The following is a 14,899-nucleotide window of genomic DNA, read 5'->3' on the forward strand; positions in this document are numbered from 1 at the left end:
TGCCATTCTATGCCATTCTATGCTATTCTATGCTATTCTATGCTATTCTATGCTATTCTATGCTATTCTATGCTATTCTATGGGGATCTGAATAAGAGAACAGAATAATAGCGTAAATAAAGTTCAAGATCTAGCCATAACCAGTCTTTTTCTCCTCAGGGGTCCCCGGTTTTGTGTAACTCATAAAGCTGACATTCAGGCCACAGTTGCCAAGCTGAAAATCTGGCATGCTCGGCAACAGAAACCACGTATTGACGTGGATCCTTTCCCACAGATGGTGTCCCTGCTACCACTCAGGCCGAAATCTTGCATGCCAAAAATAGAATTTCCATGTCATCAGGTATTGCTTGTTACATTAAACCTTGGCAAAAGTACTTTGGGTCTGTCTGAACATTGTTAGAAGCATTGAAGGAAAAGACTGTATGATTGGAAGGCTATCAGACTCCTGAATGCAAAATAACATCATAACTACGTAGTAAGATGGACTTGAAACGTGTAAGGACTGGGTGTTTTTTAATATGATTTATTGGGTTAGGGAGTTTCTGTCTTCATTGTGAGTTCTGTTGTGTTGGGAGGGGGTGCACTGAGGGAGCTCAACCAATCTCATTGTACATATGTTGTACACTGACAAATAATAATTAAATTAAAGTAGTGTTGGGATACAGTCCTCGGCCTATGACCGTAACTGACACCACCATTTTGGTTGTAAGTCATGGCGGTCATTAAGTGGGCCACCATATGACCATGTCTGATTTTATAGCCTTTGTTGTGATGGTTGTTAACAGAACGCCAGAGTCATTAAGTGAACCCATTGTTTTCTATGGGGTATTTTTTTTGCCAGAACCTGGAAGTAATTCTGAAAAAAAAATTGACATAAACTGTGGGCACGTGACTGAGGGAACCGCTGTAACTTCAAGCCAGTTACTTAGTGCCCAAAATGAAGTCATGTGACTATGGGGGAGGACATAGCCATCAGAACTCTGAATCTCTTTCAACGTTAAACGGTTGCTAGGTGATTGGTCATAAGTCAAGGACTACCTGTACCCATATCTAGACTGCAAAAATATGGATGACCACTAGGCATCACTATTTGACCATTTTTATGACCATTTTTCAGCCTTGTGACCATTGCAGTATTTCCCCCAAGCCATGTGACCAAAATTCAGATGCTTGCCAACTGGTTCATCCTTATGACGGGATCACGTTATCAGTTTTTCTGACCTTCTGAAAGGCAAAGTCAATGGGGAAGCCAGATTCACTTAACAACCATATTACTAATTTAAGAACTGCAATGATTCATTTAACAACTGTGGCAAGAAAGGTCATAAAATGGGGCAGAACTTGCTTAACAAATGTTTCACCTAGCAACATAAAGTTTTGGCTCAATTGTGGTTGTAATTTGAGGACTACCTGTATATAGGTGGGTTTTTTTTTTTGCTTCTATTAGAGAGTAACAAAAAGCATCTAAAGGACTTCAAATAAATCTTAAAGGGGAGAGAGAGAGAGAGAGCGAGAGCCCTTGTCTGTAATTTCATATAGTTGGCATTTCAAGGCAAACTGCTTCTGCAGATGGAAAAGCCACATCTCTGTCTTGACCATAGCTATGCAGGCTTGCATATCTTTATTGTTATACTTTGACTTTCCTCAAGGAATTCAAGGCAACCTGCATTCCACTCTCTCCTACAATTTTGTTCCCGGATCAATGAATCTGTAGAATAGTCAGAGTTACAGTGATTGACCCCAATGGTACTCCTTGAAACTTCATGGCACAGCAATAGCACTTAGACTTATATATAGCTTCACAGTGCTTTACAGCCCTCTCTAAGTGGTTTTCAGAGTCAGCCTATTAACCTCAACAATCTGGGTCCTCATTTTACCAACCATGGGTAGATGGAAGGCTGAGTCAACCTTGAGCCTGGTGAGATTCAATCTGCCAAATTGCAATCAGCTGGCAGTCAGCAGAAGTAGCTTGCAGTGCTGCATTTTAACCACTGCGACACTGTGGCTCTTGAACATAGATTGTTCTTGAACATGGGCTTCAGAGGTGGTATTCAGCAGCTTCTGGCCAGTTCTGTAGAACTGGTAGTGGAAATTTTGAGTAGTTCGGAGAACCGGTAAATACCGCCTCTGACTTGTCCCGTCCCCATTTATTCTTTGCTTCCTGAGTCCCAACTGATCGGGAGGAAATGGGAATTTTGCAGTAAGCTTCCCCTGGTGTGGAGAGGGAATTTTTCAGTATCCTTCCCCTGACACGGCCACCAAGCCATGGGCCACCAAGCTACGCCATGCCCACAGAACCGGTAGTAAAAAAAAAAAAGAATCCCACCACTGATGGGCTTCTGTTGTTTTAGTCCAACCTACACTTTTTAAAATGTAAATTCACCTGAGCTGGAAAAACACATTTTTTTTATTTTGGAATAACACTAAAATTACTTTTTAAATAAGTTTCTGAACTTCCAATTGGGCCGTTGGGCCATTTTTCGCCCTCCCCAGGCTTCAGGAAAGCCTCTGGAGCCTAGAGAGGGCGAAAAACAATCAATGGATCAGCCGGAAGTATGAAATTCCAATTGGCCCATTGGGCCTGTTTTTCACCCTCCCCAGGCTCCAGAGGCTTTCCTGAGGCCTAGGGAGGGTGAAAATGGCCCCTGCTGCCCCCCTCGAGGCCTCCAGAGGGCTGTGGGAGGCCGTTTTCGCCCTGCCCAAGCTTCAGGAAAGTTCCCCCCACTTGGGGGTTGCTCACCCATGGGCGGGTGTGTGTGTGTGTGCTCATGCATGCGCAGGTCAGGGGGTTGCTTGTGCAGGTGGGTGGGCGCATGCACACAGTTTTGGTACACCTTTAGAAAAAGGTTAGCCATCATTGATGTACAGTATATGATACAGAAGATATCAAATAAAAATAGACACGAAGAAGCAAGAATTATTTCTCAGATGCTTTCTCTCCTTTCCATTCCTTTTATTAGAGAGGAGAAACGGGATTAACCCCGACTTTTTCAAAAGGAGCAGTGACGGATATCTGTCCCCAAAGGTCTCTCAGGCTGTTATCTGCAATTCTACCTCAAGGTCAAACTGCTGTTCAGGAAGATCCTCATGACTTAATTAGGTTAGAAGATATTAGGGGAAGGTAAGTACTAAAATGTATCCTAATACCTGCTAAGAGAAGGAGGGCATTCTTCTATGTACAGATTAACAGAATTGGAAGGGACCTTGGAGGTCTTCTAGTCCAACCCCTGCTCAGGCTGGAGACCCTACACCATTTCTGACAAGTAGCAGTCCAATCTCTTCTTGAAAACCTCCAGTGATGAAGCTCCCACAACTTATGAAGGCAAGCTGTTCCCTTGGTTGATTGTTCTCACTATCAGAAAGTTCCTCCTTATTTCTAGGTTGAATCACTCCTTGATCAGTTTCCACCCATTATTCATCTGGCCTTCAGGTTCTTGGGAGAATAGCTTGACCCTTTCCTCTCTGTGGCAACCCCTCAAATATTGGAACACTGCTGGCATGTCTCCCCTGGTCCTTCTCCTAGACTAGCCATGCCCAGTTCCTGTAACCGTTCTTCATTTGTTTTAGTCTCCTGGTTGCTCTTTTCTGCACTTTTTCTAGAGTCTCAACTTTTTTTTTATAGTGTGGTAACCAAAACTGGATGCAGTAGTCTCCTAGGTGATCCGGTGGAAGGAGTCATTGATGGGATATTCTCAGTGTTAAATGAAGGGGGTCAGAAGGAGGTTGGTTTCTCTGATGATGAAGAACCTGTTCCAGAGGCTTTCGTGTTCACTGGTTTATTTCCCCCTTCCCAATTTGGTTCCCTTCTGCGCAAGAATAAGGCCATTGCGGATTTGGAGGTGGCTCCTGCTGCTGGGAGCACTCTGTCTACCCTGGTTCCAGGCACAAAAAAGGGGCAATTCCACAAGCCCCCAGTAGAAAAGGAGGAGCTCCCTACTCCCCCTATGTTCATGGAGGTTCTCAAGTCCCAGTGGGCGAAGCCCACGGCTTTTCCTACCCCAGGCGGCAACGATCACCGGTTTTATAACTTTGATCCTAGTTTCTCTCAGGCTTTACAGATTCTGACAGTGGACCTGTGGTGGCTTTGGCGTCCTCCTCTCTGGTGGCTGGCGACATCGCCAACAACCTTAAGGCGGAAGATATGAGAGCTGAACTGACTCTGCGCAAGAACTTCCAGGCAGCCATGTGGGCAATGAGGGCAGAGAAGGTCTACCCTTCTCTGGCTGATCCAGATGCAGGAGAGGGTTCCGGCTTTGGAGGTATGTCTCTTGCAGGACATCAGAAAGCTCACTACTGCTGCCCAGTTCTCAGCGGATGCCACACTTGATGTGGTCAAGTACACATCCAAAGCACTCACCACATCGGTGGCATCCAGGAGACTGCTTTGGCTCCATAGTTGGCAGGGGGAGGCCTGGTCCAAGTGGACCTTAGTGGGAGCAGAGTATTCCAGCAACAAGCTATTTGGAGCATCCCTGGACCTGCTGCTGGTGGAGGACAAGAACAAGCGTAAGATCCTTCCTTCTTCTTCCATATCAGCCTCCAGAGCAGGGCTACCAGTAGCAACAGAGGTACTCTCCCCCTAGGTACCCTCACCAAGGGGATAGGCAATATTATAGAGATAGGAATTGATACCCACAGCCCAACAAGCAGCCCTTTCAAGGGGTGGGTGACCGTTCCTACAGCAGGAATAAATGATCCGGGCTCGGATCTTCCTATTGGCAGTCTCCTCGCTCACTTTGTGGACCACTGGGACCTCATCACTTCTGATGAATGGGTCCTCCACACTGTTCGTTGTGGGTTGCATTTGGAGTTTCGTTCTCACTCCCCTTCTCGTTTCTGGATCTCCTCCTCCTCTCAGAACCCGGTGAAGCTCGAGCTTATGTGCAAGGCCATCCAGCACCTGCTGGACATTCAGGCCATGGAACTGGTTCCAGAGGACCAGAGGGGTTCTGGTTTCTATTCCAACCTTTTTGTAGTTCCGAAGAGTTCAGGGGGCTGGAGAGCCATCCTTGATCTAAAATTGCTTAACTCCAGGCTGGTTTACCGGAAGTTTAAAATGGCTTCTTTGAAGTCTATCCTCGAAGGGATCAGGGTTGGGGATTCCTGGCCTCCATTTATCTTACAGAAGCCTATCTCCATATCCTGATTGCACCGGACCATAGGAGGTTCCTTAGATTTTCATATGGGGGGGGTCCATTATCAGAACAGGGCCCTTCCCTTTGGTCTGGCTTTGGCCCCCAGGACCTTCACTAAGGTGTTGATGGTGGTCGCGGGTTACCTCAAGTCTGTCCCGATTTGAACTCAAATTTATTTAGATGATGTCCTAGTTCAGGGGCGCAGTCCTGGGACTGCGAAGAAGGAACTTTAGTTCACCATTAGGACCTTGCAGTCCTTGGGCTTCTCCGTAAATTTCGAGAAGAGCCATTTAGAGCCCTCTACATGCTTGCAACACCTGGGAGCGGTCATTGACACGGTGGAAAGTAGGGTGTACTTCTCACAAGATTGTAGGGACAGTATCTGCCAACTGGTCCAGCAGATCCGTAGGGCACATTCTGTCCCCGTAGTGTTGCTCTCGCATCTGCTGGGGAAGTGCATCTCCTGCATAGCGATTGTCCTGTGGTCTCGACTTCACTCCAGAGAGCTGCAATGGCTGCTGCTTCCGTTCCAGAGGGACGGTGCCAGCAATGTGACATTCCAGATTCCCGTTCCGCCCCAAGTCCGGCTATCTGCACTGGTGGACGTCTCCTGCCATGAACAAAGGGGCTCTATTTGGAGAGCCAGACAGGTTTGTGTTGACGACCGACATGAGTCTCTTTGGTTGGGGGGCACATCTTGACTCCCAGCTGACCCAGGGATGTTGGTCAGCCTCCAACTTGCGTCAAAACATCAACTGGCTGGAGCTCAGGGTGATCCACCTACCATCCGTCATTTCAAAGTGAAGTTCGAGGGGAAGCATCTGCTGGTGCTGACAGACAACAATGCTGCGAAACCACATGTCAACAAGCAGGGGGGCACCCACTCAAAGGCCCTTCGGAACAAGGCTGCGAAGTTGAGGAATTGGGCAAAACGTCATCTCCTGTCGCTGAGGGCGGAGCATATCTCAGGGATGGACAACCTGAAGCCGACTGGCTCAGCCGAGCGACAGTGGACCATGAAGAATGGCAACTGCTTCCCGAGGTCTTCGACAGGATTTGCCAGAGGTTTGGCAGGCCAGTTATGGATCTGTTCGCCACACCAGCCAATGCGTAGGTCCAGAGGTTCCCAGCTCGAGGTGCGGAGAATGTGGACGTCCTGTGGTGTCATTGGCCGGAGGACCTGTATGCCTTTCCCCCTCTTCCCCTCATTCCCTGGGTCCTCAGGAAGTTGGCAGCAGAGGGGGCAGAGGTTATTGTAGTAGCTCCTTATTGGCCCTGTCAGCCTTGCGTCCCGGAACTGATAGATCTGTCTGTTTCCCCCCACTGGAGGATTCCCTGGGGGGAGGTGGCTCTACACCAGGGGACCCTGCACCATTCGGAGCTTCAGTGGCTCCAGTTGACTGTTTGGCACTTAAGAGGGAATACTTGAAGGCGGCTCAGTTTTCAGCCAGAGTCATTACGACCGTCGAGGCCTCCAGAAGAAAATCCTCTACCCACATCTACAATGCCACTTGGATTGCTTTTGTGTCCTGGTGCCATTCTGCACAGGTAGATCCAGCGCAAGCCTCGATACCTCAGGTACTGGAGTTCTTGCAGGACGGGCTGGACAAGGGGCTTTCCCATAACACCCTCAAAAGGCAGGTTGCAGCATTAACAATGGTTCTTGGAGGGTTGGGTTCCTGTTCCCTAGCACAGGATCCAATCATTAAAAGGTTTCTCCGGGGGGCGGCCAAACTTATGCCCCCTGTGATTCATCGTTTCCCCACTTGGGATCTTTCAACGGTCCTGCAGGCGCTGATGGGGGCTCCCTTTGAGCCATTAAGGACGATGAGTCCGCAGTTCCTCACCCTGAAGGTAGTGTTCTTGGTGGCCATCACATCCGCCAAGCGCATTTCTGAGATCAATGTACTGTCCTCCATCTGTGCACATTCCATGAGAACAGGGTGGTCCTCAGACTGGACCCTTCATTCTTACCCAAGGTCAATTCCAGAATATAGTCCTGACGGATTTCTGTCCAGCACCATCCAGGGAGAGGGAATGCTCCTGGCATCGACTAGATGTGAGGAGGGTGTTGCGCATCTACCTTTAACGTACCTCTCCCCTCCGGAGGTCGGAGGCGTTGTTTGTCTCCTTCCAGCCTTCCACCCTTGGGGCTAGAGTATCCTCAGATACCATTGGTAGATGGATCAGTTTGGCTATTACTAGAGCATATGAGGCGCGTAGTCTTACGGTGCCAGCTGGAATTACGGCCCATTCCACCAGGAGCGTGGTCATGTCAACAGCCTGGTCAACCCAGGTACCCATAGAGGATATTTGCAGGGCGGCAGCCTGGGCTTCCCCTTCGCTTTTCATCAGACATTACCGGGTGGACACTTACGCTTCAGCGGAGGCTTCATTTGGTAGGCGGGTTCTGCAGAGAGTGTTAGCACCTCGGGAGGCTCAGGCTTCTGATTCCCTCCCTGGGACATCGAGCGTTAGTATGTCCATCAATGACTCCTCCCACGGGATCAGCTAGGAGACTGTCAGTTGGTCTTACCTGAACTGCAGGTCTCTAGGTTCCCATAGGAGGAGTCACTTCCCATCCCAATTGGGTGCTGATGCTGGAAGTACCTGAGCGTTCTTGTTGTATTAGGTCGGTTCGGTTCTTGACTGGTTTGGTTGTTGATCTTGTGTTCCGTTTGCTGTTCCTTACCATTCCTACCAGATTTTTCTTATACCGTTGACCTTTGATTAAACTGGGGGCCAGTAAGCGAGGCAGTGGCCTCAACTTAACCTTGGTCTCAAGGCAAATGGGGTCTGAGAATATCCCATCAATGACTCCTCCCACGGGAACCTAGAGACCTGCAGTTCAGGTAAGACCAACTGACATTCTATGTGTGGTCTTACTAAGGCTTTATAGAGTGGTGTTAGTACCTCACTTGATCTTACAATAATACAATAGCAGAGTTGGAAGGGACCTTGGAGGTCTTCTAGTCCAACCCCCTGCCTAGGCAGGAAACCCTATACCGTTTCAGACAAATGGCTATCCAACATCTTCTTAAAGACTTCCAGTGTTGGGGCATTCACAACTTCTTGATTGTATCCCTATGTTAATGAAACTTAGGATAGCATTTGCTTTTTTGGCTGCCGTTGCAAAGTGCTACCTCATATTTATGTAACTGCTTGTCCATTAAGACTTGAAGATCCCTCTCCCAAAGCTGCTGCTGGAGTACTTCATCCTTAGCCAGACCAAGCAATTGCTTTGATGGGGCAGCATGCTTAACAAGGTCATGGGACATGGGACAGGTTGTCAGGAACTGTGGTGTCACAAGGTTCAGAAGGCAATATTGCAGGATAACTCTGTCTGCTTCCAGGAGTTGAAGATAACCAGTGCTACCTCTGTCCCATACCAAGGCTTGAACCCTTTCTGGTAGGAGGTCAAATAATTTGCTTCTTTCAGGATGCTGCAGTTTTAGTCCATCACCACTGTCTCAACAACCTTCCCCATAAAGGAGAGGTTGGAGATCAAATTATAGTAACCTAAATCAGTTGGATCCAGAAATGGCTTCCTCAGAGGGAACATACCATATTTTTTGGCTTATAAGACACACCTTCCCCCCCCCAAAAGAGGGTGAAAATCTGTGTGCATCTTATACACTGAATACTGCATTTTTGGCCTCCCGAACCCCCGCCACCTTCGCAAAAATGGAGGTGCAGAGGCTGTAGGAGGCCTGCAAAGTATTCCTGGGAGCTGGGGAGGGCAAAAATGATCAACAAAAGGGCTATTTTTTGCGCATTTGTGCCCCCCCAGCCCCAGGAGCACTCTACAAGCTTCTCAAAGCCTCTGCATGCCCTGGTTTTTTTTGTGTGCAAAAAACAGGCCTGTTTTTGTGAAAAATGGGGCGTTTTTTGCTTGTTTTTGACCCCCCAGCCCCTTTGCAGGCCTCTCAAACTCTTGGCATGCCCCATTTTTCACAAAAAGTGAGGCATGCAGGGGGTTTGGGAGGCCTGCAGAGTGCAAAAAAATTGTTTTTAATTTATCTCTTCAAAATCTTGGTGCGTCTTATACTCTGGTATGTCTTATAGTCCGAAAAATATGGGACCTAGCTCTACAGAAGACTGCTAGTACATCCTCTTCCACAGAAAAGTATTCATCATCTCCTAGATCAGAGGTGTCAAACTGGTGACCCATGGGCCGGATGCATCATATACAGGCCATGCCCACCCCAGCTCTGCGAAGGATAATGTCATGAAAAATCATGTGATGGCAACATGACGCTTCGAGTTTGACACCCATATCCTAGATTCTAGCAGTTACCTGTCTACCTGCTCCCCACAAGAGCCAGAATGTACAGTGGTCCAAAGAACAAGTAGCAGGGAACACCTAACCCCGTGACCTTCTCAGGCCAAAATAAGTCCTAAATAAAACAGGTAGTCTTCAGCATATATAGTAACTAATAGCTTTGCAATTGTTTGTAGTTACAATAGAGCCTTCCCACAAAAAAGTACTCATGATCTGGTTCCAAAGTTCCAACAGCCAGCCCCCTTCCAGAGTCACATAACTGCTGAGCATCCAGCCTGTATTTATGGCCTTTTGCCATGTCCTGCAGTTATGCGATTGCAATTTATGTTGATTTTGCTGAAAACTGACATTTGCTTCTGGTTTTCAGCAAAAACACTCCATAGGAAATAATGGATTTGTTTAATGATTGCATTAAATTTGTTTAACAACGACTGTTGCAAGAAAAGATTGTAAAATGGAATTATGAATTCACGACACCTTCCTACTATTGGATAAGCTGCTTCGCTACTAATACATATACATTATTATTTCCTAGTACTCTGAACTTGCAAAAATCCATGCATAGGCAGATGCTGGTGTTATTTTCTATCCATTAAAAATAGAATAGTTTCTTCATTCATGAGACACAAGGTCTCATCACAAAGAGAATGCATATAAAAGGTTTAAGAACAAAAAAAAGGAACTAAATCTTAATATATTTTCTTATTACCTTGAAGCAGTTAAAAGTGATGGTACTGATTATTTAGGTGCAGAATCAACAACACCCACCATGATTTAATTTCTCTGATTACCCTCAAGGTCCTTTTGTGCCTATTTGTTTTTCATTTGTGTAGGCCAACAACAGCGTGCAGCACTATGTCTCATATGACACTTAGTGATAGAATGGATTACCTGAAACCACAACTAGATCGAAAATACACCTATGCAGAAATGATCCCTGTGAGTACCATTTGAGTACCAAGAACTGTGGCATTAAGTCTCTTCTCTGTGAAGAGGTGGAATGTTTGGGCTTTTTTTAAATTGTGGATGTCTAAAGGAGAACTATTTTAGGTGATGGAGAACTGAATAGCCATTCTTCTGGGAAAACTCATAAACGTCAAGAGTTTACAGTTTCAAAAGGGCATATGAAAACTAATATGTTCATATATTTGGGGCAGCAACAAATAAAAACAAATGCAAAACTTATAGAAGCTATGCAGATGCACCTTCTTTTTTCTTGTAGGTTCAAATCTCGTTAAAGAATTAAATATAGAACATGTAGTGTGGAATACACCTACTGTATATCCGAAGAGTACCAATAAAAATGAAACTAGTTATTGATTGATTTTAAACATTTATATATAATAGCCACATCTTATACTAAATTCTGGGCAACTTCCAATCAAGAATTAAAACAATATAAAAATATGTAGTGCCTCTTATTGGTGTGCAGCTAATACAGGGTGGGGCATAACTTTTTCCTAGGGGGTCACAGCAACACTTGTAATAACAACACAAATAATTCATACACCATTCGAAAGCCCATCAAAAACTGAGTTTATTGACACAATTTAATAGTCAGTATGACCACCATTAGCCCTTCGAACAGCATTCAAACGAGGTGGATAAGAACACAACAAATCTTCAAACAGTTCCGTTCGATTTTCCAGATTTTCCAGAGGGCGGGGCATAACCTTTTCCTAGGGGGTCACAGCAAGATCGACAACAGTTTACAACTTCAGCGACACCTCATTTTAAAGCCCATAAAAAACTGAATTGAATGAGCTATTAAATGTTAAATTTGTTTCGGTTGAAACTTTGAGAATGAATTTGGAAACTGTGTTGAAAAATCTGGAAAATCGAACGGAACTGTTTGAAGATTTGTTGTGTTCTTATCCACCTCGTTTGAATGCTGTTCGAAGGGCTAATGGTGGTCATACTGACTATTAAATCGTGTCAATAAACTCAGTTTTTGATGGGCTTTCGAATGGTGTATGAATTATTTGTGTTGTTATTACAAGTGTTGCTGTGACCCCCTAGGAAAAGGTTATGCCCCGCCCTGTATAATAGCTAATTGCAAAATTTCTTGCCTTTTTATGAAAATGGCATAACAATGCTGAAATAATATTGCAATGGAGCATATTCGTGTGTATTCATTAATCCTTTCTTTTCTCGATGAATTAATCTTTTCCTGACAGATTTTTTTCTCAATTCATCTATGTTTGTGTCCAAAAGCTGAAAAAAATTGCCTTCAAATTGAATATTGCTATCTAAAATTTAGTACCATGTCTCTGGTCTGAATCTGTCACCAGACTCAAATCTGGGATGAAAATTTGATTAAAATTTAGCAGGTCTATTAAGAACCAGCAGATACCAGAAATGCACCTAACTATCTATGGTTAGTTAACTGTTGCAGCTGAAACCACAATCAAGATATGTCCACTTGACATATGTCAAGAATGGTTAAAGAACAAGCTACACAAAATGAATCCCAAGGCCAGTTTTTGTTTTTATTTTTAAATGAGACTCAGCTGCTACAAGTCCCTTTTAACAAAACAGCAAATCTGATAAATTACAGAGACTTCCAGGGTCCCTTCATTATTAATTATTGCAAATAAGTGAAAAAGATAAACTAACTATAACCAAAGCACCAGTAGGATGTAAAAACTGCCATCACCTACATGGCGTTTTGTAGCCATTGAAAAGGGAAAAACTGTTATTAAGAAGAAAACAGGGGGAAAGGAAGTGGGAGGCAGACAAATTTAACACCATATATAAGAAATTGAGGGGGGTCGGGGGCTTCAAAATTTTTAGCAAGGGGTTCTCTGCCCATTGCTAGGTGGGCATGGCCATGATGGGTGTGGCCTAGGTGGCCTTCACTATGGCAGGAGGACGTTTTTGCCCTCCCTGTGCTCCAGAAGCTTTCCTCAAGCCTCCAGGAAGGCAAAAACGGCCTCCCCAGGTTCTGGAGGTCCTCTGGAGGCTGGAAACAACCACATTTTCAGCCTTCCCAAACTTCCGGTAGGCCCGTTTTTCACCCTCCCTGAGTCTCCACTTGGCCGTGTGGGGACTTCTGGGAGGGGCAGGGAGGGGTGGGTGGGGCCAGCCAGGAGTGGGATTTGAGGGTTCTCCAAATTGCATAGAATCTTAGCTAGAGGTTCTCCCGAACCGCTGTGAACCCCCAGCAGCCCACCTCTGGGGGTGGGGGGAGGAATTTGTAAATAAAAACAGCCAAGCAAATTAGATATCTGATTGTGTTTTCTCTCTCTCTCAAATAAAAATAACAGCAGTTACAAAGACAGTTTCATCCAAGACACAATGAAACTGTATTATCTTGATGAATTTTACTCTGTTATTCAGGGTAAAATCTCCCCAGATTTTTCCGAACTTGGAAGTTTTAAAATGGAAAGAATGCTGCAATCTCTTTTCTTGGAGAACAGAGCAGGCTACGTCTTCACTGACTTCTGTGAGAAATCAGACTGTAGGGTAAGAATAATTTCTTATTGGTGGATTTCTTGGTTGGATTTTCCTTGATAACTTGGAGTCTTCCCACACCTTTAAGGAGGAAAAAAGGCTTGTAAAAATCAAAAGAGTGACTGGCCAAAAATCAGCAGTTTAGCTTGAAATTGAAGACTGATTTCAAAATCTACAGTTTTGCACATTTAAGCTAATTACATCTGAATATTAGTATTTTTAATAAATATGCTGGCTGAAGTGGTTTTAGTCTAGTAGTACAGTGTTAGTTTTCCATTGTGAGAATTTAAACATTTGAATAAGTGGGGCTGTCTTGCATTGGTTTAGTATCGTCTCAGCTTCAAATGACTCTGGATGATCTGTTGTAGTTAGCATATTTAATTCTTCCAAACAAAACTATTCTCTATTTCAGAAAAAGTTCTATTCGCAGCAGGTCATTGTACATTCCTAGAATTAAAGGTGGCTATTAATAATGTGGAATCACTTTTCTTCTTGAAATCAATGTAGTAAATGCTGTCTTAAGTGTGAATATATCTATTCAATTTTCACTAAAAATGGAAGAAAAATGTGTCACTGAAAAAACAAGATACATAAATGGATATAAATATGTGCCTGTACCTCAGAGGTGGGTTCTACCGGTTTGGACCCGTTTGGCCGAGTAGGTAGTAACTCGGCCGGCCACCCCCCCGAACCAGTTCTATTGGCAACGCTGCAGGCGTCGCCATTTTGTTTTTTGCTTCTGCGCATGCACAGAAGCATTTTTAAACCTGTGAATGCGTGCATGAAGCACGTGCCCGAAACATGTCCCTGAGCGAATTGACAGTAGAAGAAGCCAGAACCCACCCCTGCTGTGCCTTCAGATGAAAGATGCTTCAAGAAATATCAATGTTTCCTTAGCAATTTCTGTTTGGGACTGCTGTCTATTTTAAAGTTGAGCCCATACTATTTCAGTTCTAAACATAATTACTTGAAAGTGTAATTTCACTGAATTTCACCCCATTTATTTCACTGGATCTTATTTCCAACAAAATATCTAGAAAATATCAGTAATGCTTATCTTATTTATAGATTCTCTTATCTATAGGTGTTATCAAATGACACCTATTGAAAATTATGGGACATTTACAGGTAAAAGATTTGCAATGTTTTAATCCTGAGTATGCTTATTTGGAAACATAATTCATTAAAGCTGAATGTATTTCTCGCATACAAACATAGTCCATATGTTTGTATACATGAGGACCGAAGGTCTTAAATATTAAATTATACACTTTTAAAGCAATTAAGTATGTTTATTATTTGGACAGCGCTGGCTGTTCGGCTTTGAAACAGAGATGAGCACCGCCCCCTAGAGTCGGGAACGACTAGCACATATGTGCGAGGGGAACCTTTACCTTACTATATGGAAAGTGTACATTAAAATATACATAATGTATTTCAGTTGCTATATACATTGCTGTCATTCTGCCAGGATCAAAAATACTACTCAAACTGTGCTGAATTAAATGTGATTTATAATTGATCTCAAGGAACTGAATGTCCCTTGGTATTCTACCAGATCTCCTACACTTTTGCTCTCAACCATCTGAATTTACTTTAAAACCCATCCAAGACTGATTTGGGTTCTTTGTTTAACTCTATCGGATCCGGTTTGGAGATCAGGAGACAGTGAGAGACTGTGCATGGTTATTAGACAAGAGATCTCCAATGAAGCTTGCCTCTAGCTACCCCTTCAAACCTATGTATAAACCCATGTTCATTTCCCATCTTCACAAAAAAAGTCAGAGATTAAATTACTAATGTTCTCTTATGATTCTGCACTCGTTCTAGTAGCAAATTCTCAATGCTTTCCTACCTTCTAATGATGCTGTCCTAGGTATTCAGCATTTGAGCTTCTTTTGCTTTACCAAGCCAACATGCTACTATGCAATGAAACAAACATTCCCCTGAAATTTGCCTTCCCTCCTGGTCTTTTACGCACAGCACCATTTGTGAAGTGTTTCTAAAGCAAAATTTACTGCCTTAAAAT

At 44.3% G+C, this 14,899-nt stretch overlaps 1 protein-coding gene across 2 annotated transcripts in view; it reads left to right on the plus strand.

Annotated features, from left to right (window-relative positions):
• RGS22 (regulator of G protein signaling 22) overlaps nt 1-14,899 on the plus strand; it is a 107,277-nt gene that overhangs the window by 30,821 nt on the left and 61,557 nt on the right. For both annotated transcript variants that reach the window (XM_087706816.1, XM_087706817.1), the window contains 4 exons: nt 160-340; nt 2,961-3,121; nt 10,251-10,356; nt 12,757-12,882. In XM_087706816.1, the coding sequence (XP_087562942.1) occupies nt 160-340; nt 2,961-3,121; nt 10,251-10,356; nt 12,757-12,882 (574 nt within the window). The remainder of the gene's footprint in view (nt 1-159; nt 341-2,960; nt 3,122-10,250; nt 10,357-12,756; nt 12,883-14,899) is intronic.

This window comes from Thamnophis sirtalis, unplaced genomic scaffold, assembly GCF_051295495.1.
Source record: "Thamnophis sirtalis isolate CommonGarterSnake01/CBP01778 unplaced genomic scaffold, rThaSir2_p1.2 scaffold_2, whole genome shotgun sequence".
In the NCBI taxonomy this organism is placed as follows: Eukaryota; Metazoa; Chordata; class Lepidosauria; order Squamata; family Natricidae; genus Thamnophis; species Thamnophis sirtalis.